The sequence below is a fragment of the Sprattus sprattus genome (assembly GCF_963457725.1).
Source record: "Sprattus sprattus genome assembly, chromosome: 5".
In the NCBI taxonomy this organism is placed as follows: Eukaryota; Metazoa; Chordata; class Actinopteri; order Clupeiformes; family Clupeidae; genus Sprattus; species Sprattus sprattus.
The window spans coordinates 39,178,232-39,201,601 of NC_137924.1; the positions used below are offsets into that span (position 1 = coordinate 39,178,232).

The following is a 23,370-nucleotide window of genomic DNA, read 5'->3' on the forward strand; positions in this document are numbered from 1 at the left end:
ACTACAATTAGTTCAAGATGGCAGAGGTGAGTGACATTCAGAACCCACCACCTGCTGCTGCAGCCCAGGCAGTCCGATATACTCTGTTTCACTCTTCACTACCATGACACAGTTCTGGACAGTTGGTCCAGGTACAGATTTTTCAGGTGGCCTTTTTGCAATCACACCGCAGGTTCCAACTTTGATCCTATATACCACACAAACAGACACTCCTATACCCACCCACACATGTTATTCCTCACCAGGACTTCAGTGGGGGCTGTATCGTCTGACAGAACAACAGCTAGGCACTAAGGCCCTGTGGAAGCTTTTGTTAGAGCAGCACCTTTGCATCAACACCCCTTTGGAGCAATTGTCCTCCAACAAAGACATGCTGCAGCTTAAAAGCAGCACCTCACCAGTCCCCTAATTAAATCTGGCCATGGTTCTAAGAGCTTCTGAAAGGAGTAGGAGGTAGGAGCAGGCGGAGGTGACAATGAGGCTCATTCTGGTGATTGGGGTCAAGGCCCCCTTGAGAAGGAGATGGTTAGTGAGATACAGAAAGAGAGAGAGAGAGAAAACATGACCAACATTTTGGTGAAAAGGAAGCCAATTAAAAAAGCACACTCTGAAAGGGGTTCATGAGTAGGCGATGGTAAGACAAATTAGCAGGAGACACACACACAGGTAAACTCAAACACACACACAACTGAGGAAGACAATTGTCACAACATAAAAAGTGTCCAATTAAAACAAGATTAATTTGTAATGTGTGAAGCCCAGCCCAAAGCACAAATTGTGAGGATGACTACACACTTCAACAGAGACTTTCAACATTCGTCCATTGTTTCTAAGGACACGCTGCTAGGTGCTAGGAGATATCAGAAGTGTTGATATGACACAAACACACACACACACACAGACACAATCAACACACACAAACACACGGACACATACACAAACAACCTTGACCAGAAGGTTTTGCACTAGCTCGCTCCTTGCCATTTAAAACTATTGCCATTTAAAACTATCACTGTGTCTTTCCACAGGGAGTCATCCCAAAAATTATATCTACAAACCGTAATGGAAGCCCATATTTACATATAACATAACATTTATATTTACATTTGACATAAATGACAAGAGCTGGAGGGAAAGGAAAGACAGCTTGAACTAATGGCCTCATTGTACAGTATGAGTAAAGAAAACCCACGCCTTATGTTTCACAGCAAAAATAAACCACCAATTAAAAAATGGCATTTATACTCTTCAATGTAATTACACTCTAATGACCAATGACTTTTCTACAGACATACACAATTTCCTCCCACTGTACAGGATTTCAGTATACCTACTTAAAGACAGCAGATCGATGGCAAGCTGCTTGTTTACAAAGTCTGTGTGTGTGTGTGTGTGTGTTTGTGTGTGTGTGTGTGTGTGTATGTGTGTGAGTGTGGTACAATCTAACAGAAGCTTATACACTGTGTGACGACAGCAGAGACAAAGATGCCCGTGGAACACATTTGGAAAGTGGAGTGAATCAATGGAGGCAAGAGTTTGGTGTGACTCCCGGTGACATTAAGATGAGTGACTATGAGACTGGATGGTAATATGATGAAAGGAAATGAGAAAAGAAGGGAGTGATACATCAAAGTCTGAATTATGGCGAGTGAACATCCAGGGCCCATCAGCAGCTATTCTTTGACATTAGCGTTGGATATAACAGTACCATGAAAACTACTCATTGTTATCTTCGTGTTACTTTGTACCTATAAAATACTATGTAGGAACACACTATGAAGGTATTGAGTCTTCTGCTTGTGTTGAAATCTTAAAGAGAAGGGAATAGTCATTTGGCAGTTTTACTCATCCTACCTTTCACATCGTCGTCCTCGATGGTGGTGTTAGCACTCTCACTGGACTCCTACAGGATACAAAATGGCTGATTAAAGCAAGGAATAATAAAAAAAATAACTTGTTTATTTACTGCCCTCAGAAGGAAATTAAAATGTGATTAACATGAGTATCTCATATGAGAGTACTTCAGTCGAGATTTAACTATGTACACTTGAAAGCTAGAAATCAAGGACAGGTCAAAAGGTAGAACAGGAGTAATATATAAGAGGCTGTGTGTGTCTTTTAACTGTGTGGTAAAGTGGTTTATTGCACATTGTTTGGTTTCAACTTTAAAGTGTTTTATTAATTGACTTGAACACATTGAACAAGGGACATTGAAATCATTCTTTTCTTTTTGCAAACAGTTTTATAGTGAATGCAGTGCCTTGTGACATCAACACCAAATACCAACTGATGCAACGACCCACAAAACAGCACTGTGAAACCCGAGACACAACACCACACACCAACCCAGCAAAACACCGACAGACAGACACCAAACGGTGCCTTGTCATCAACTATTACAAAGTGGGAGAGATGGCAGATAAACGTAACCCAGCAAAAAAATGAATAAATGAGGAAAATGTCACAGGACAGGGATCTACCACACCTCTCTGGTAAAAATGAATAACACACGACTGATACTACCACTCCAACTCCAACCAAAGACATGCAGTGTTATGCCGTATCCCAAAAAAAGGCATGCAGTGTGATGATGTCATATTTTAAAAGACAGGCAGGCATTTTGATGATATGTGGAAAAGCTCACAATATTTAATATGGTTGAAATATTTGCTGCCTTACGTATTAGGAGAATTGTGTAGAGTAGTCCCATTAAGCAATACAGGTTTTCATGCAGTGCATGCGTGTGGATTTGTTTGTAATAATAAACCAAGGCAGTACCAAGGCAGTACCAAGATAGTGACAGACTTTGGGAAGAGTCCTGGACTGGGCCAGATGTATGCCAAATCGGGGCCAGATGTTATGTGGGCAAATTATGTCCACTCGTTCACTTGTTTGAATGTTAGTGTGCCATTACTGAAAGAGGTTGCTCATAAATGTCCACCTAAATCTCACATTTAAACAACACGTCACTGGTGCATCAGCCACTGAATATGCAGTTTGATTTGTTTTAGTGAAAAGAAAAACACTTTCAAAAGCATTTGTGCCAAATCATGGATCTATTGAAAGGCAATCTGATGAACGGTTGTGTCAATATTATGAGAACAACCCCTCCAGGAAGTCATTAGGTTTTAAATGCACAGTGGATTGACACGGCGTGCACTCCAAATCAGATATATCTCAAAGACAATACTTTATTTGCCTTCATGAATGTTGGCTGAAGCATTCTACACGTGGTTTCAATGTAATTCAGTGGCAGCAACTCTTGGATATTTTTTCAATGAACCAAGATCACCCAGACCAGTGTTCACATGTACAAAAAAAATGTGTTATTAATCAGTATATCAATCATCCCTGGTGGCAAGGGACACACAAACTAGCACACACCACTCCACTGACTGAGCCCCTCTTAAACCTAACACTCAATACCTTCTGTCCATCAGTGGGGTTGTGGATAACGGTAGTTTGAGGCTCCTGATCAAGAGAAAAGGGGGGACGGGGAGGGGAGGCAGGTGTTTGAAGAGAAAGAAAAGACAGAGTAAGAAATGGAAGGATAAAAAGAACAAAGAAGAATGTTACATTTTTTTCTTCACAAAAGGTATGTTAGAAAGCATTAAAGGACACCAAGGGGTGGTCACTTCTAGGAGAGCCTGGTCAGAGGTCAGATGTCATTTGGGTTACACAACCAGACCATGTGCAGATGTCTGTTAATCCTATTAGTGCTGAGAGACAATGAAATATTACACATTGTAATAGCACATACTATAACCATTTGGAACCAACTTCGTTGCTGGTTTCTCTGCTGGTGCTGTTCTTGAGAATACATGTCCCCACTTGGTGCACTTTACTGAAGAAGCACAAACAACAACAACAACAACTACTACTACTACTACTGAAACCATGGTTGAGAGGATGGCGGCCATTTTTAATTGGTGGGAGACTTGTGACCGAGATAAAACGGCAGGGGACAAAGCTGAAGCCCAAACTACAATAGCATGCAGGAAAAACTAGCTTAGTTAGGGGTCAATAAATACAATACTACTACTGCCAATGCAAGCGGGAGAGCCAAAGGCATCCTGTCTAAAACACAATGTCGACACTTCCCTTGAGTAACACCAAATAGCACAGTAAACACAGTTAGGTAACAATTGTCTCTTACTCAAGACCATAAAACCAGGGATGGATTACCGAACGGGCCTACTAAGCCAGAGCTTCTGCATGAAGTCGCTGTTATGTATCTCTTATTTGTGGTTGAAAGAGGTGTATTTTGTTAATTTGCTGTTGGCTTTTATCGAGTGTACCTGCGCTGTGTAAGAAAATGTGTATGTGCATCCTGTTGAGGTACAGGTGAATTTAGTTATTGTGCTGTTGAAAAAGTAATGTCTTGCGAGCGCACATTTTTTGTGGCCGCACGCGAAGGGGAGGTCCATGACCAGGCCCAGGAGCCCATGGTTTTATAATCCGTCCATGCATTTAACAAATTGAAGTTATTTATGAAAGCTCTCCGTTCATGACTTTAGAGGCATCATTAAGTCATTGCGAGCCAACATAAATAGACTTTGTGAAAGGCACTGTAGGTTTTGGTTTCCAAGAAACAAGGTCACACGACACATCCTGAAGTCACAATGAGATGGTTAGGGGGTCTCAGCATGGGGAACCCTGCTAAATGCTCACGCTAGGAGCTCCTGGGTCGCACGGTTTATCCTTGGGCAATGTAAAGAGAGAAATAACAAAACAAAGGCAAAAACAAAAAACACAACAAGCAGAAACAAATTAGGACCGAGCCACTATCAGGGCTAAGCCTTTCCTGCCAAAGCGTCAATGGGCAGAGCCAATCAGAGACATAACCAATGTGCTTGCTGCCAATCAAAACAGAGCCACTATGGAAACAGCAGCGTTAATGAGTATAAAGACAATGAGAAGAGACTGTCCGTATACACAGCCAATGAGAGCACAGTGAATCAGGGCATTCAAAGGGGATCTCTAGTCCCCTTTAGCCAGCAAATGTTATTCTTTAAGAGCTATGTAATGGGTAGGGATGGGCAACCTTACCCCAGTAAAAAAAAAAACAATGAGATTCAGCTTTGCATTTCAACCAAGCAGTCACATGCCTGAGCACAATTAATCCACTAATACGAGTCCTGAAGCAACTGATCAACTGTGTCAGGTGCACATGTTGGTTGGAATAAAAATCTGTAGCCAATGTAACACTCGGCAGATAAGATTAAAGGCAGCTGCCCCCATTCCTCCACAACCTTCTCCACCTCCAAATGAAAGGAAGAAAGGCATGGAGGGGGGTCGGGAGATAAAAAAAAAATGAATCTGATAACAGGGATGCTATTTTTAGCCATCCAAGGGCACATGCGGTGTGAATTGTTCGTTGCCGTGGCAACACACTGATGGGGGAACCCACGGCTGATGCATAGGGCTGAAGCGAGAGGGGAAGCATGATGCAGCGCCACGCAGAAGCGCTATGAGGAGGGTGGATAGAAGTGGCGGGCAGAGGCCATGGTAGGCTTGATAGCGCTTCCAGACAGCCTTGAATACGGAACAGACATGCAGGTAAGCAAGAAGCCAGTTGAGCACAAGTGCCATAACAGACAGGTAGATCCAGACAGCAAAGAAAACAGCACCCTTGCAGGGCACACTTACACTTACACCCACATGCACACACACATACACACTAAATAAGTCTTTTTACATAACAATAAAAAAACTGTATTACTGTCGAATGACTTGCACCATTGTTATTTACCAGTTATATAATATTCTCCTACCAGTCACATGAAACTCATGTAAAGATGATATTAACTTACGCCATTTCACATGGCAAAGAAGCTCTCTTCCAATTTTCCAATGTGAAAAGCAATCCTTACAATACTTATACAGTTCTATTTACAAGTTACAGCAGAGGAGAGCAAATCATTATGACTACCCCTAAAAAGAAAAAGATCTGATCCTCTGATCGATAACAGGCAACCAATGCCTGATCAGCTGAGGGGGTCTCAACTGTGCTGTGCTGATAGTGAGATGGCAGACCGACAGACAGACAGACAGCAGACAGACAGACAGAGATAGAGGGAGACAGTGTACCAGCACCGGAGCAGGGACCGGCTCCTTGGGGCTGGTCACTACGTTGGCTTTGTTGTTGTTGATCTACACGGTGAGTGGACAGAAACAGAGAGATGCCTTAGGCCACAGGAAGTCAAAGTTGTTGTGAAGAACAGGAAAATTAAAAAATGAAAAACAACAAAAAGAGACTGAGATAAAGTTTGAGAAAAAAAGAGACAGACAGAGAAGCTGTTTATGCAGAGATGATCATTTGTTTAGATTCATATCAGTCAATGATGATCATGTAGCCCAGAGCTCAGATGAATCAGTCGTAACTCCCCGTGATCAGAGGAACTATTGAAGACTTCTTTGCATAAAGAGAGAGAGAGAGAGAGAGAGAGAGAGAGAGAGAGAGAGAGAGAGAGAGAGAGAGAGAGAGAGGGAATTATAAATACGCCGAATGTGCTTTGTATTAACATGGCATCGCTGGCAGCTGGAAGGACTGACAAAAGCCCACCACAAAAGACTAGTAGTCCTAAAAACAAGCACTATTCCCAAAGCAATTATCCCTAATGGCCATAGTTAGCAGTTTCCAGACAGCACCGCGCTAACTCAACCGACAGAAACAAACAGCCCCCAGTATAAAATAATGAACCACTCAGATCAACATTATCGGACATCAGATCGGACATTAAAGCACCATTTATTTCTGTCACGTCAATGAATAATGAGCTTCCTCTTCCATTCGGATGACCATCATTCCACATCACGTTGCTGACGACCTCTGTGGTTGCCACAATCAGTAGTGCTTAGAAATCAAGCCTGCTGAGTCTGAATCCTAGTCTCTGCATGACAGTACTTCCAGTGCAGTATGCGCCATGACTGAATGTGCATGGGAGTGCAATGCAGGTCTCACTGTTCATATAGCCAATACTCCGGAAGGGGTGAAATTCTGTGCAATCACGATAAAGTAAACCCTAAATAATAACAGCAGTAAAGGGGAAGTCTAGAGTCGGGTTTAAGGAGGGCAGCTTAAGGCCAAATGGCACAACAATGGCTCTATATTGAGCTATGGTGGGATCATATAAGCCAGCTAGTCTATGGATGCCTCACCAAAATCGGGCCTTCATTAGACTTCCTTTTCTGAGGTGGCAGAGTGTATGGCCAGAAACCAGAAACAAAGACACAGGCACAGGATGAGAGAGAGAGAGAGAAAGAGAGAAAGAGAAAAAGATAGGGAGGGATAAAGACACTGAGAGATAGAAGGCATGGAAATTAAGGGGTGCTTGTCACTGTTTCAAAAAACATTTCATTTTTTGTGACAAACAGCTGATAGCAATCTGTGAAGAGGCAATAAGAGGGAACAGAGAAAGAGGTGCAAGTGCCCCTTCATCCATCTCTTCACCCCACCCCCCACATACACACCTGTGCGTGGGTGTTTGGGTGTGTGTGTGTGGGGGGGGGGGGGGGGGGGCAGTGGGGAGGAGGAGGAAGAGGAGGAGGAGGAGGAGGAGGAGGGAGGGGTGGTAAGGGTACAGTGAGTCTCTTAAACCCCTGGCAGATGAGTGTGGGATTACAGATGCTATTCCCTGGCTCCAGCACATCTGTCGCTTGGCTAACCTCTGCAGCAGTGGGGGTGGTGGTGAGGGGGGTGAGAGCAGCTCTGTACACAGGGATTGCTCATACGCCAGGAACACGACAAAACACAGACTGACCCGGCCTACCCTGGTCCCTCGGAGAACAGCGCGGGTTTATCAGACAAGCTCTGGATGACCTCGATCCCAGCAGCACTTGTTTGGGGCTATTCTAGGATAGGCTATGCTAAGCTAGGATAACTGAATGAAACAAATCTGTGGTCATGGAAGTGTGCGTGCAATCAAACTTGTGCGAGACATGAAGAGGGTGGATAGGGCCAGCTGGCATACCTTCACTCCATCAGGCTTCTTGTTGAAGGGGGTCTTGCCTGTGGTGAGAGAGAGAGAGAGAGAGAGAGAGAGAGAGAGAGGGAAAGACACATTCATAGTTACTCAGTTACTGTAAAACCCCAACTGATATAGTCAACCAACAACACACACACACACACACACACACACACACACACACACACACACACACACACACACACACACACACACACACACACACACACACACACACACACACTAATGATGTCTTTCTTGAACTCTCTCTCTTCTGCAGCTGGCCAATTATCATTTCACACCCCACACACACAAGTTGACATACTCAGGCAGAGGTGACAGCTATTAAAGGAAAAGCACACAAAATAAGGACAGAAGAAAGGAAATCTATCTAACACATTTAATCACAACAGGACCAATGTCAGAGCAGAATCGCTGCCTTTAAAATGTGCTGACACCCAGCGGGGGTAGCAATCGGAGATATCAGTAAGACCTACAATGCTTTATGCATTAAAACAGAACAAAGACCAATGTTTAATGGATGCATACAGCTATGTCATTTCTGCTCAATTCTCCATCAATAATATAGAAACCGCAAGAAAGAACTGATTGAAATTGAATGAACTTATACAACTGATAAAACACAATGTATTATTGAACACTCGCAGCAGCCGGATGAAACACAGTCAAAATAAAGCACCACACTTCCAATCAGGAGCATAAAATAGCAACAAGTAGCGGGGAGGCAACAGGAGACAGGGCACATAGGAAGAACTTGGGAAAGGAAAGGCACTGCTGGGAGCGATACAAGTGGCGGGGTAGGGGGACAACCTTTGACGACATAAGAAGTCTGACTGCCATATGGAGCAACGTAAAAGGCAGGGAGTTAGAAAAATGCAGAGTTTAGAGATAAATGCTAACAAATTTGAGCCAGTGCCTGAGGAAAAGCATGCTCACCGCCGTGTGCCATTCAGCCTCGCGCTCAATCCAGCCTGCCTTTAAATCCACTCAACGACTGACAGGAACAAACAGCGGAACAAAATGCTGCCACCGATGACCCAAGACAGAATGCTCTGTCTGATCATCTGCAGGTCATCCCCGCCTCTCTCTCTTTCACTCATTCTTCTCTTTTTTTCCCCTACGTCTCTCTCTCTCTCTCTCTTCCTCTCTCTCTCAAAAAAAAATCCACAGATTTAACATTACCAGGATATTGCTGTGGACTGCGGTAAACATTCCAATAATGCCACTCCTGATATAGTCCCTCAACCTTTGAACAGTGTTTAGCATGTTTAAGTAAATTAAAAACAAAATGTGTTAGTAGAACTGATCACTTTAGCCCTTGGACTCGTTCAACTGGCTGTACATGACCTTGACACCTAGGCACATGACAGGGGCCACAGGGCACCCACACTAACCACACCCTCTCGCCCACCCTTTTAACCTTCTTCAGCCTGCATATGCAAACTCATACACTGACCACACCCTCTCGCCCACCCTTTTAACCTTCTTCAGCCTGCATATACAAACTAATACACTGACCACACCCTCTCGCCCACCCTTTTAACCTTCTTCAGCCTGCATATGCAAACTAATACACTGACCACACCCTCTCGCCCACCCTTTTAACCTTCTTCAGCCTGCATATGCAAACTAATACACTGACCACACCCTCTCGCCCACCCTTTTAACCTTCTTCAGCCTGCATATGCAAACTCATTAACCCTAACCCTAACCCTAACCCACACCCTCTCGCCCACCCTTTTAACCTTCTTCAGCCTGCATATGCAAACTCATTAAAGCCTGGTTGACTCAGCTGGAGGGCCACCGGGGGTTGCATATTTGAATTGCAATTCACCGTCGCCCAAGGTCAGAATGCCGAGCTGAGCTGAGCTGTATCTCTATACGGGTAATGCGATGAACGCGGCTGAGAGCAGCGTCTCTCTGAGCAGCATGGAATCACCATAAAAAAAAATGTTGTGCGTCGGAGTGAAACAGGAAGCCATACTCACTTGAGAAGTTTCGTGTAGCCAGCATGGTGGTGAGGATGGCACCCTGAACAAAAGGACGAGAGGAGAAATGTGAATGAAAGCAGGAGAGAGTCAGAGTCAGAGACCACAGTAATGCTATTCGTTAACTTTCAATAGTGCTTAGGTGAGGTCTGCCCCAAGAGAGAGGTAATGATTAGATCCCTGGAGGTGAAAAGTCCATGTTTCGGTCCACAATTGGTATGGACCGCTGCCAGTGTGCTTGTCTGTATGTGTGGTGAGTCTGTCTGTCTGTCTGTCTGTCTGACTGTCTGTCTGTCTGCCTGTGCCTTCCAATTTGTGATCTTTGTACTCAATTAATTTGTTCTGGGACGAAAAAGTTCAGATTCAGCCGAGGCTTTTAATCCACAGGGGTTTAGTGACTCACGCTACACTAAATTATGGGATGACTTGTTTTTAAAATAATTATTTGTACTATGCTTTACAAGCTCGCCTTTGAAAAAACAGACTTGTTCAAGGGCCTGCACCCTTCCACCAACCCAGTGAGACCAAACACTGGCAGGATATTTTCCTTGGATTGAAAAGGTTTCCCTGCAATGACTCTATGCTCCTAATTTATTAATGCAATTCCAATATTGAGGCTGCTGTTTAAAAATGCTGCTCTAAAAAATTGGGAGCCCCTCAGACATCTAGTTATTATCTTCTTGCCAAGGCAAGTGGCTGATTGTGATGTGCTTCTGTGTTTTGCTTGGGCCTGATCATGACAGACCATCGCCCATGTTTTGATTATTTTAATAGCTTGGGCAGGATCAAGGCAGAACATTTCCTTTTGATTATTTCCTTAAGCACTTTACCAGAGGTATGGGGTTGAGAGGGTGGTGGTGGTGGAGTGGTGGTGGATTGGAGGGGTAGTGGGGGGTACTGGCTCACCTTGAGCTTCCTCCTGGCATTGAACTTCTTCAGGCATTCCACAGTCTCCTGCCTGTGCATCATGGAGGCCACAGTGGAGCGTTGCTGAGGAGGAAGGATGAGGAGTTACAGCATGGACTGACGCAGTGTGTGTGTTCGCAAATAATTATGTCTAAGTGTATGCATGAGAGTGTGTTTCAGCATGCCTGTGTGTGTGTGTGTGTGTGTGTGTGTGTGTGTGTGTGTGTGAGTGTTCCAAAAAAAGCTGAGTGACTGTAAATCTACCCATTTACTGCATACCTTACCTATGTATTTCTCATGCATGTGTGTGTGCATACATACAAATGTGTGTGTGCGTGTGACAATGTGTGTGTGTGTAGGTTAGCCACATACACAGATCCAGGGGTGTTTGAGAGCCTCGGCGGCGGTGATGCGCTTGGCAGGGTTGATGGTGAGCATCTTGTTGATCAGGTCCTTTGCTTCAGGAGTCACCGTGTCCCACTCTGGAGAGGGAAACTATGGAGCCCAGAAAGCATACAATTCAGTCACAAGCTCTGTGTGCTACTTGTGTGTGTGTGTGTGTGTGTGTGTGTGTGTGTGAGGGCACAGAAACAAGGATCACTACCACGGCACGTAGGGAGCCTATTAGCCAGCAAAATGTAAAGGCATGTGTATGTGTGTGGGCTTTCTTTTTTGAACGAGACATAATAAAAAAAACAAGGAAAAGTATAATCACACTCCATCCATCAATCCATCCATCCACCCACCCACCCACCCATCCATCCATCCATCCATCTCCTGGCTATAACTAAAGAAAAGCAGCAATAAAGAAACTGAACTGGCAAAAGACCACAGAGGAAGTTGACCTCACACTCTCACTCTCACTCTCACTCTCACACTCTCTCTCTCTCTCTCGGGAGTTTATGTAAGAGCATAAGGTGCTTAGATACTGGTGCCAACTTGGGCATGAGCCACTGGGCTGTCCCTGGCGTAGATCTCAGTAGGCACAATCTGCCTCAGGCATGGGGAAGGAGCCAGTCAAAGGCAATGGCATAGGCTACTGCCATCTCCACGTCTCCCTCTCTCTCTTTCTATGTCTCTATCTCTCTCTCTCTCCCTCTCTCTCTCTCTCTCTCTATTTCTTTATATCTCTCTCTCCCTGCCTAACTGTATGCACTACTTAGGGTGCACGGTGTTGAATGCTGACAAAATGTGGGAAGTGTCCTTAGTCTGTAACTTCATAAGGTGATTTCCAATATTTGGCTCACAGTTTATGCATAATTTGTAGAATGCTCTACAAATGTGTGTGTATGTGCAGGGTGCGATTTGTCCAAAAACAAGCAATACATAGGCCTAATTCTCTTCATATACATGCATCATATATGTCTATCATGATATGATAATCGCTGCTAGACGCTCAGTTCTTGTGTTCCCTCTCATTCACGTTGAAATACTGAAAATTAAACTTTGAAACTGAAACGCAACTGTTTTGGACAGAACTCGCTAATTCAGTGAACAAATATTTTCATATTCATTGTACAGTAGCCTATACACGGAAATTAGCAAAGCCAGCGAATTCTGAGAATGCCGACAGTTCGGGTAAGGTGAACGTTAGTGCCAGCGATTGTAAGTAAACGCTGTCACAACTTGTCTGGTTTTTCATTGAGGGTTATCCCCCCCATGTATGAAATTCATCCAGCTGAGGTGGGGATGTAAAAACCAGAGGGGGGGGGGTGAATCCCCCCCATCCCCCCCGGCAAATCGCACCCTGTGTATGTGTGTGTGTGTTAGAGAGGGATAGAGAAAGATAGATTAACAGAGGGAGAGAGAAGGAAAGAGAGGGTGTGTGTATGTTTGTGTATTAGAAAGAGAGCAAGTAAGACAGAGAGACTGTGAACAAATGTGAAGGAGAGAGAAAGCATATGTGTGCTTCAGACAGGGTTCTTCTCACTCACATCATAAGCCCCAGCCTTGATCTGCTGGTAGAGTCTGTGCTGGTCCTCATCCCAGAAAGGAGGATAGCCCACCAGCAGGATGTAGAGGATAACACCTGGGGTTGGCACAGAGAAAAAGACAGACAGGCGTGGGGATTACAGCTACAACTGTTTCAACAAAATGGTGTTTAGGTAAGACCTGTTGCATTGTAGGTTTCTGCTGACCATCTGTGTTTGGATAGAGATAATAAAAAAAGAGGCCATATAATGTTCCGTAGGTTCTGTAAAAAGAACAACAAATGCGAACAAGAGCGCGTGCCAAATCTGCTTCCTCTTCTCTGGTCTCTCTTCTTTAAAAATGGTGTGTTTATCAGAGAGCAGACACTTAAATTGATATGAGGACATCTGAATGCCCTCTAAGGTATCAAAAGATCGTTGTTCTTGACAAGACTCCTTGTCTAAACATCATTAACCACAAAATGAAAAGGCCTCTTTCCTCGCAACCTCGAATCATTTCATCCTCTTTAATAAAACACTCAATACAAGCCTGATCGAACATGGGTGCCGCCCATAGGCATGAGTCATTGGTATTTTTCTGTTGTGAACACAAGAACAGTGTGGTTTATGGCCAAGCCGTATCGTCTAGGCTTTAGGACCTAAGATCTCCTCTCCTCGGCTCTATGGCTTTGCCGTCATCATCCGGGCGACGCAGACGCAGCAGGAGCCAAGCGGTTTGTGGAGAAGGGGCGGAGATGTGAACAAAAAAGGCTCTTTGTTCTACAGTACACCCCCACCCATCCCCCCTTGTCCCTCAACAGGTTCACTGAGAGAGCACCCACTTACACATCTAAGGCCTGGGTGATGGTGGAGGAGGCTAGCCCTAGTCGGAAGGTTGAGAGGGCATAGGAGGTATTAACGCAATGGGTTTTACCGATTGGACAGAGAGAGAGAGAGAGAGAGAGAGAGAGAGAGAGAGAGAGAGAGAGAGAGAGAAGAGACATTACACAGAGAGGGAAATGTGAAGAGAAGGTGATGATCTGCGTTTGCATGACAAATGTAAAGTGACATTTAAACTGTTGTCACTCAGCACTGGCCCCAACAAAACACACATAAACAGACTTGCACACACACACACACACACATACAAAAAAACAAACACACACACACACACACACCACAAGAAATGTTAGTCTCATATGCTTATAAATCTTATTCTGACTTCAAGAGAACTACACTGGCCAACTTACCAAGTGTGAGTAATGCGAAGGGGGGTGGGGGGGTGGTGGGGGCACTTGGCCTGGTGCCTACATGGGTGGGCAGGGTAGGTGTGAAAGAAACGTTCAAGGAGAATAATGACTCGAATGAGACACACTGGCATACATATGCATGGAGGAATGAGCCATGAGTAAGCTTCTAAGTCTAGAGTCAAGCAAATCTGTCCTCATGTGCTAGTATCTGCATCAAAAACGTGTCCTTTATAGTATTTCTGAAGGGGTTATGTGACCTGTCACGACGTGCTCACTTTTAAAGGAGAGGAATGTGGTTGCCAAGTTGCACTCTGTAATTACTGACCCTTCTATTTCAGGTCATTAGTGTTAGCCTAGGCTCTGTGTCCGCCTAAAAAAAAGCCAAAGGCCCTTTCTGGCCGTGTGTGCACCAGAACAGTGTCGTGAGCATGGCCTAAGAAGTACATACCACAGGCCCACATGTCCACAGGCTTCCCGTAGGGGTCTTTCCTCAGAACTTCAGGTGAAAGGTACCCTGGGGTCCCGGCAAAACCTGTAGAAGTGTCACAGCAGAGAAGTCTTTACTCGACAAGTAATAGCACTTTTTTTTTACAAGTAAAAAGCCAAGAGACCCTTGTCTGGGAATTCCCCGCCCCTTCATTGCATTTCATTTGCTCAGTTAGTCTGGCAAACTACTCAACAGCGATCCACTTCACTCACGTAATTGGACACGCCTTTAACCAATCAGACCAACGATACTATACAACGATACAACGATCGGTAATAAAGCAAACACATATTTTTTCTGTATGAATTGTTCCAGGGCAAGTTTCTGTTTTGTTTTCAAAGAAAACTTGCCTTATCGAAGTTTTGCGGTGCTTCGGCGGCCACCATGTCCAATGTTTAAAAACTCTCCGTGCAGTAGATTTTGTAACGTAGCCGTGGTAAGTTTAAATCCCCCAATGGCGCGACAGGTAGCCAAAAGACAGTTTGTGATTGGTCCCAGAGATCATGAGAATGCTGTACTGAACGGCTGTGCAATCTTTGCCAGACCCTTTTTAGAGGCAAAATCAAATTGGCCGGTAGAAGAGGGGCGGGACTTCCCAGACTAAAGAGACCCCGCAGTTGCCCCTCAAGTTAGAAACAAGAATAACTGTAATGGCTTGAATCAGGGGAGGGAAGTGAAATCTGGTTAAAAGAATTGACAGGCAAGTCTGGAGCTTTTTTTTCCTTTAAAGAGTGGCCCCGAAAGTCCTCCTGAGGGAAATTATGTATGTCTTCCTTTTCACAGGAATGCAGCCTAATTCTAAAATAACCAGTCAATTTTTTTCCTGACCGCAGGCACACAAACTCATTGTCTCGGTACTGGGGCAAAAAAAAATTAAACTACTGAGTATTACCACAAGGAATTATCATAATAGCTCCTTCAATTCACTGAGAGGCGGACAGGGTCATAACACTTACCGAACCATGCCTGCTGCTCCCCTGCCACTTCGATGGCAAGGCCGAAATCCGCCAGCTTCACCGCGGCTCCCTTCAGTTTGCTGGCCAGGAGGAGATTCTCAGGCTGTGTAGCCACAGATGAGAGACAGACGGTTTAAATGGAGCTCATCCACAGTAGGCCGCCATTGCATTTACGTGATATTAAGTATATGCAATCTGTTTTAACCACAACACATGAATGTTCAGTTACATTTAATAGCAAAGAAACCTACATGAATTACGCTAATCACTATCAGTTAACAGTATTGTTGAGAGGTACACAATATGTCATATTTCCCTAAAAGCTCCAAGGTTATGCACAGTCATGTTCAATAAACTCAGGGACAACTAACCAGCAAACTTGAGGTCCTAAAAACATGCATGATGTATTGTTTACCTGTTTGCTTATACGTATAAAGGCTTTGGAAATTACAGAGAACTGTGCATAACCTCTCTGGGCTTTGTGAAAGAGACCAGGAGGATTCTGGGTAAATAATTCTGTATTTGCTAATATCTAAAGACCTCTTTCTGTAAGGAAAGTCGTATATATCTCTATGTGATGAAGAAATAATTTGTTAATGAAAATGTGTACAAACTTAAAAATTGCATATACTAATTTCATAAGGAGACCTCTTTAGACATGTGACAAATACAGATTTTGGTGTGTGTTTTCTGTGTAAAACAAAATCACGGTCTTTGTACAATTCTTTGCTTTTATAATCGTTGGCTGTCAGGGGAACAGCAAGGCACATTCCATGCAAAAGAGGTCACAGGGGTGTATTTAAAGAGTGCATGGCTTCATTTCCCATTAGTATCAATTATTGCAATACTGAGAATAATCCAAAGATTTACTACAAAACCCTGATCAAGTAATCCATTTGAGAAAAATGCAGGACTAAGCTTATGGTAAGGCAGTCTTGTTATACACCTTTACAAATGTGCCACAGATACAGCAACCAGGGTTTTTAAATAAAGCCTTTGCAAATTAAACTGAGTATTACAACAAAGTGCCTCTCGTCCCAGCGGCCCTCAGTGAATATACCCCTACGGTGACCGATTTTTCACAGTGCAGTTAGTAGGGCATTCAAATCGCAATCCGTGCAGTTCAGAGGGCTAACATGCTATGGGGGAAGAGTGTGCCAGAGTTGTTGCCATGCAGCCACTGCCAGTGCATCCACCAGCCCCCAACCCCCAATCCCCCAGTGCATCCACCAGCACCCAGCACCCAACCCCCACCCAACAACCCTGCGACCTATTGTGCTGTCTATTATGTCACGGCATGACGCCCGTCTTGGAATTATAAGGAAGAGAGAACAAGAAGAGGCAACTGTGAGGATAAATCAAAATACAGACAGAGAGGAGGGTGAACAAGAAAGAAAGAAAGAAATGAGCAAAAAGAGACAAGAGAATAGAGAGAATAGCAACAATGAATGAGAAAGTAGCGACTTATTCCTGTGAGAGGCCGGGTTTGGCATAATTACAGTGGATGTTTTTTCATAAAAAACATCACAGAGCTTCCATTTTAAATATCATCTAAAAGCAAGTGCAGATAATAACAATTACCCCAAATGATAATGCAAAACTACAGTCCTAGGCCGACAAATCTGAACTCTGCAATGAAAATTACAACCTGCTTCTGCAAGCCAGATGTCCCTTTCAGTAGCAAATCTTCACCACAGGATCTAGATTACATTACCAACTGCACACCCTTTTCAAATCATTCCTGACATTTCACAGAGGGAAAAAACATGTCAGAACAAGACAGGAGTTATCCCCCTTCTCCTCAGCCAAGTTGTCAAGCCACATTCCTGCAACCTTGTGTTTTTTTCCACAGATTCAATAACATATTTCAAAATATATTTAATTCTACCTGTTCAGACAACATTCCTCTTTTATAAGCAAAACAATCAGCAACTCATTCTTTGTTGTAAGTGAAATGCTATATTCTATGCTCATGACATAAACTGGCCCCCAAGAGTCTCTGCTGTCTCTCCCCTGCCCTACAGAGCAGCAGGAGCTGGAGCCTCACATTAGCCCCATTAACAGGGTTTACATTCAGTTCCAATGTTAGCATGCTGTTAGCATAACTGAATCATATGTATAAAGGACTGTATGAAGTAATTACACTGGGTGGGCCACCGACTATTAATACCATGATCAAGATTCTCTCTCTCTCTCTCTCTGATCCTTCAGAGTTATGCTACTGTTCAGTGCACAGTAAGGCTCCTTTTCATACATCATGAAGCCATTCAGGAACACAGCGTGTCTGTCTGTCTGTCTACCACAAAGTCATATAGCCACTGAATCAATAGATCAGCTGGGTGGAAAGGGTATTGCTGGACAAGAAAAGTGGAAGAGGAAAAGAAGGTTGAGGGAGGAGAGGATGAGAGTGAAGGGAAAGGGGAAGGAAGGAGAGGATGAGAGTATAGAGAAAGGGGGAGAGGGGGGGAAAGCAATGTCTCATATCTAGATTCCTGCATTTAATTTAGGCTCATGTTGTTCATGTGTTACCTTTGGCTTTTGTTCTAATGATCTCCCATTGTGGCTGGTTTGAGAATTCACAAAAAAAACTGTGAGTAACCAGAGGTCCGTGTGTGTTTGATTTTGTGTGTGTGTGTGTGAGCTCTATCTCTTAGTCACAGATGTCCATACGATCACTGAGCACACAATGTCAAACGAAGCATCCATTCATGGGCGCCTCTCCTTTCATGTGTTGTTCATTTCGCTCCACATTTGTTTTGTTGTTGTGCATTATACATGTGCATCTCTGCGTGTGTGTGTGTGTGTGTGTGTGTGTGTGTGTGTGTGTGTGTGTGTGTGTGTGTGTGTGTGTGTGTGTGTTTGTCGACATGGCAACTGGGGAGTCTGAACCAATGGCCAGAGGCTTTCAGTATGCAAACATGGGGGCCCATTATATTAGTGCTGAAACAGAGCTCTTGGCTGCACCTGCTTCATTTGATTGGCAAATTAGAGCCTCACCACTCGCCTTGGCCACGGGGAGGTTTGGGCTGGTGTGCACAGTAACGAGTTGTTCATCTTAAAACCCTCAAAATCCATCTGGACACTCCACATTATCATAAAGTGACTGAAGAGGGCTTAGATAGATTAGATTTAGTCTAGGTGGTCAACCAAAACAAGATAACACCTCGAGAAGGACATTTGGTTATAGTGCATCAGGTAAAAAAAACCTCAGCCAATACTACAACAACATGAATGTCGAACAATTCTGATAAAATAATATAAAGGTAACGCAACTCAGTATATGCACATGTGCATTTATTCGATTTTAAGTGGCTTTGCCTTGATAATTATATGACTGCTTGGGGACGTTCAACAAGGCTCCCAATTGTCGCACTATTTTCTGAGTCTCATTAAATTGGAATTCATTGGCTGCCAGGTTTGTGTCAGGTCTGTCGACACCTCTCTGTTCATGCCCTGCTCCATTTCCCCGACTCAACTAACAAAGTTTTACCTTCACAGTCTGCTGGACAAAACTTACGACGCTAATATCTCAGTGCCAGCTGGCAAAGGCATGGGTAGTTGGCATCTTAAAGGTGCCAACCAATTTAAACACCGGTCAAATAAACACCTCCGGTTGTAAAATATCTGTGTTCACTGTAATCTGGTCGATGTGTGCATAAAGCTGGAGAACTGATAAGTCAATAAATCGATAAGTAACCCTTTAAAGCTAAACGATAGAAATGTAGAGGTCCCTGAGACTAAAATAAATAGGTGGAGATAATTGATTTAAAAAATAAAAAATGCTTGCTTCATTCTACAGCTCATAGTCACAAACCAAAAGTAGCCCTAGTTTGCAAATATGTGGGTTAAAAACCCTTAGGAAGGGATAGAGGTAAAGCAAGGGAGGTCGGAAGGTGAAAAGAGAGTTGGAGAAGAGGAAGATAAGATGGTTCAGACAGTGAAAGAGAGCAGGAGAGAGAGGGAGAGAGAGAGAGAGAGAGAGCAGGAAGAGGAAGGGCTTCATTGGGGACCCAAGCGTCTCTACTCACCTTCAGGTCACGATGGACCACACCCATCTGGTGGCAGTGGAGCACGGCCTCTAGGATCTGCTGAATGCAATGACTGCATGCAAACAGCAGGGGGAGTGGGTTAGTGACAAGCTCACACTCACTGTCTGTGCACGCTCATTGAGACCCGGGAGGGAGCTCTGCTGGTGTGGGGCGGAAGGCTAGTGGTGGTGATGATGATGGTGATCAGGGAAAAATGATTTGCTTTCTCTGGGTATGCCAATTCAGTCTATTCTGATTGCCTATAGAAATATCCATCCATAAGGGCTGATTGCCAAAAATAATAACTATACCACAATATGTTTTTCAAGTGTCAATATATAACAGGTGTTTTAGCCTGTGCTTTCATGGTTATATGACCATGATAATCCAATGGGAGAGGTGGTTCCTCTCACACATCACCGCTCACCATGCCCTCCCCCCCCACCTCCAGCCACTCTCCCCCAGGTCTCAAAACAGAAGTGGTGCTTACTCAGCAGGCTCTGGTGCGCCTGACTCTGGGGAGACAAGACAGGGGGCTAGGGGTGGCGGCAGGTGTGGATGGGGATGAAGTGGGGGGAGGGTGGTGCTCTTTCTACCAACCATCTACTCCTGCCCAGTCATCCCACCACACCACACCACACCCCCAACCCCCTTAAGGATGAACCCCTAGACCAGACCGCACAGCAGTTTCACGCAGGAAAACTCAAAAGAGATGCTGCATGCACATCGCATTGGGGATTTACAGGGGATTGTGAGTCTGGTTATGCATCCACCCACCAGAAACCCAATCATGCCTCTGCCCCTCCTTGGATTGGGTGGAGGGGCATCAACAGCCTTTGGGTGGGTGGGGGTATCAAGTAAGAGGTCAAGAGTAAGTGATTGCCGTGACCGAAAGGAAAGGAGGGAAGGGGGAAGGGCAGGCGGGCAGGGAGGGAGGATGCTAGTGGTCGGTCGTTCATGGCTTTGTCCAGATGTGGCTAGCCACATGTTCATGTCCTTGGAGCAAGTACTAACCTTCAGGTCTCTGTGCACTATGCCATTTTGGTGACAATGATTTACACTTTCTACAATCTGCTGTATGCATTGACTGTGGAGAAACAAGGCCAGAAGCAGAGAGAAGAGAGGGAGAAAGTTCAAGCCGCCACACAGAAAACAAAAACAAGACAGGTAAATCAAAAAAGACAAAAATGAACTCTCTAATTCACTAATTTCACTACATATAGCTTTTTATAAGCCATTTACAATTACTTTACTCTATTCATGACATTTCTTTTATTGTTTTATTTCTGAGGAATACATTTTCATATATCAATTTAAATAACATAAATATTTCAAATGTCAACCCGAGAAGTGGCCTTGTTTTCTTCTTATTGGACGTAAGCAATCTCCAATCAGAGGACATATTTATAACAAGTAGTTTATACTGTCCTTCAGACATACGATGAAATAGAGAACAGACAGACACAGGAAAAACTGACACAAAAACAGCCATTAGAAGTCGGCTTCCAATATAACAGCAAAAGAGACACAGATAGTTCAACACAGTAGGCAACAAGGCTGTAGAAATATAAGAAATTCAAACACAGCTGAATGTGAAAAAAAAACAATTACTTATTTGGGACATTAAAGGATAAAAGTCTAGAACACAGAAGATAAACAGTATAAACTCATCAGTTGAAGAGGAAGAGTTCTTCTACTGTTGGGTGATATGTGTGTGCGCAGCACTGACCTGGCATCTGCTTCACTATAGTATTCTCTGGCAACAATGTCCTCGAACAGTTCTCCTCCTGTGACTCTAGAATTGGGGAGAAAATGAGACAGTTTAATTCCAGGCTTGGACTCCGGCGAGCTACAGGAAACCTGGGAAGCGAGTGCAATTAGTGGTCTAAATTTGCACTGAAGGAGAGACGTAACACAAGGACAGGTTCTGTGCTCGCGGAAAAAAAGGAAGAAAATAATTAAGGGTCTGACACTGCTGGACCTGTAAGGCAAACTGGCCAAACACATAGATGTGGTAGGCTGGTGCAGCTTTCGACAGGATTCATACCCCATTTGTTCTCACCCTGACTTAGGCCCAATTTACACACAGGTTTTCGCGATGTCGGCGACATCTGCACGTAGATGTCGGGGCGCATTTACACACACCACAGGAAGTTTCTCAGTTTGCCTCTGTTGATAGCGATGTTGCCTAGCAACACTGTCTGTAATATGCCTTACAGATGTCGGGTCGCGTTTACACGCACTTTGAAGATGTCGGGGACTCCCGATGGGCTGTCGGGCGAATGGTACGGGGCTGTCGGCTGAAATTCGGCCGACATCGGCACACCGACAGTGCGCCGACATCGCGAAAACCTGTGTGTAAATTGGGCCTTAGTGTTCATAATTTGAAACGGTAGTAGGCCTATATTCATTGTAATGGTTCCAGAAATGATTCTAACCTAACCCTCGGGCACTGAATAGAATAGCAGAGAACCCCTAAAGCGAAAACAAAGATCACAAACTATAACGTCAAATGTGTATGACTAATTCTGTTTGAAACGGCTTCTGATAACCTACAGTTCAGTAAACTTGTCAAGTTTGGTCCAACAGAACAGAAGTCACATTTCGAAATGGGCAATGCATGTTGACCTACTAATGTGCCTGTAAGTAGGCTTTTACTAAAATGTCATGGTTCGACAGGCCAGAGCAGACTCGATGGATAAATGGTCTGTTATCTACATACCTCTTCTCACTTACAAGATAATGTTTTGTGAATTTCAGCCGGAGTACTTGATGCTTGATGCTCACTAACACACTAATAGAACACATTTTTATTTATCCTAATAATTTAAAGTTTCCAATGTTGCATCCTGCCGGACTAAAGATCACGTGTGTGTCAAAAATCCAAACTTGTTAGTAATCACTTGAATTATACTTTGTCCGCTGGAAAAAACAAATACAGCTAGAAGAAAGCTTGAGTCAGGTCAGACAGAGAAGCTATAAAAAGAAAAGAAAAAAACAGTGCCTGCAGTGGTTCTCCTCATTTCCACCATATTAATGGCTGTTTATCTGTACCGTTCTCATAGTGGCCTCGGCGAAACCAGTGGAGCAGAGTAACACTTGAAGTAGGCTACTTCAGCAGAGAAAGCGTTTTCAAAAACACAATCAAAAACTTGCAGTTTGGAATGTTTAGAGTGATGTATTTGGCATGCCAGTTTATTTAAAAATGAAACATTTGGGTGCTTCATATGAAAACTAAAGGCATCCCGCAGGCCTGTAGTTCCTCCTGCACACTTTATGCACCTTGCAGTTGTAGCAGGCAAAAGTCATGGCACTTAACCCATTTAAGCCGGGAAAGCATTACCGCTGTTCTACCATTAAAGCCGGGAGCGCTGTTGCGTCATTCTACCTTTAAGGCCGGGAAAGCGTTTGTGTCGTTTTTCTGTATAAGAGGGGTTTTTGCCCAAAGTGTCGGCCTCTGGGCCAATGAAATGCATCAGAATAGACATGTGATAGTGCCTCAAATGTTTTGCCATTAGTAGCTTAAAAAAAAAGTCGTTGGCTTTCTCGCTTTGCTAAGTAACGTCTCCTCCGCGACAGCCAGGATTATAGCTCAAAGTAAATTAGGCATGGAGTGAGTTGTGAGTACTGGTAGTTACAGAATATGGTTATCTGTAGTTGTTAACGATTGTTACTTGCTTAAATGTAGGTTTACTCGAGGTAAATGAAAGGGAATATGGTATCATAGAGGGCTATATTAACACTAAGCTAGCTTGCTATGTTGTTAAAACTTTCTCCAGTGAGCAAGAGTGTGAACGAGCGAATTATATCGACATCTCTCTATTCTTTGCATTACTATATATTCTAGTATTTCAAAA

At 43.9% G+C, this 23,370-nt stretch overlaps 1 protein-coding gene across 1 annotated transcript in view; it reads right to left on the reverse strand.

Moving 5' to 3' along the window:
- Positions 1 to 23,370, reverse strand: part of LOC308365458 (calcium/calmodulin-dependent protein kinase type II delta 1 chain-like) — a gene marked incomplete at its 5' end in the record, with an annotated part of 81,352 nt that overhangs the window by 7,171 nt on the left and 50,811 nt on the right. The window contains 12 exons of the mRNA XM_080838884.1: positions 1,855 to 1,903; positions 3,427 to 3,471; positions 6,091 to 6,153; positions 7,974 to 8,011; positions 9,977 to 10,019; positions 10,883 to 10,966; positions 11,255 to 11,377; positions 12,817 to 12,911; positions 14,491 to 14,574; positions 15,486 to 15,588; positions 19,514 to 19,586; positions 21,243 to 21,308. Of these exons, the coding sequence (XP_080695010.1) occupies positions 1,855 to 1,903; positions 3,427 to 3,471; positions 6,091 to 6,153; positions 7,974 to 8,011; positions 9,977 to 10,019; positions 10,883 to 10,966; positions 11,255 to 11,377; positions 12,817 to 12,911; positions 14,491 to 14,574; positions 15,486 to 15,588; positions 19,514 to 19,586; positions 21,243 to 21,308 (866 nt within the window). The remainder of the gene's footprint in view (positions 1 to 1,854; positions 1,904 to 3,426; positions 3,472 to 6,090; positions 6,154 to 7,973; positions 8,012 to 9,976; positions 10,020 to 10,882; positions 10,967 to 11,254; positions 11,378 to 12,816; positions 12,912 to 14,490; positions 14,575 to 15,485; positions 15,589 to 19,513; positions 19,587 to 21,242; positions 21,309 to 23,370) is intronic.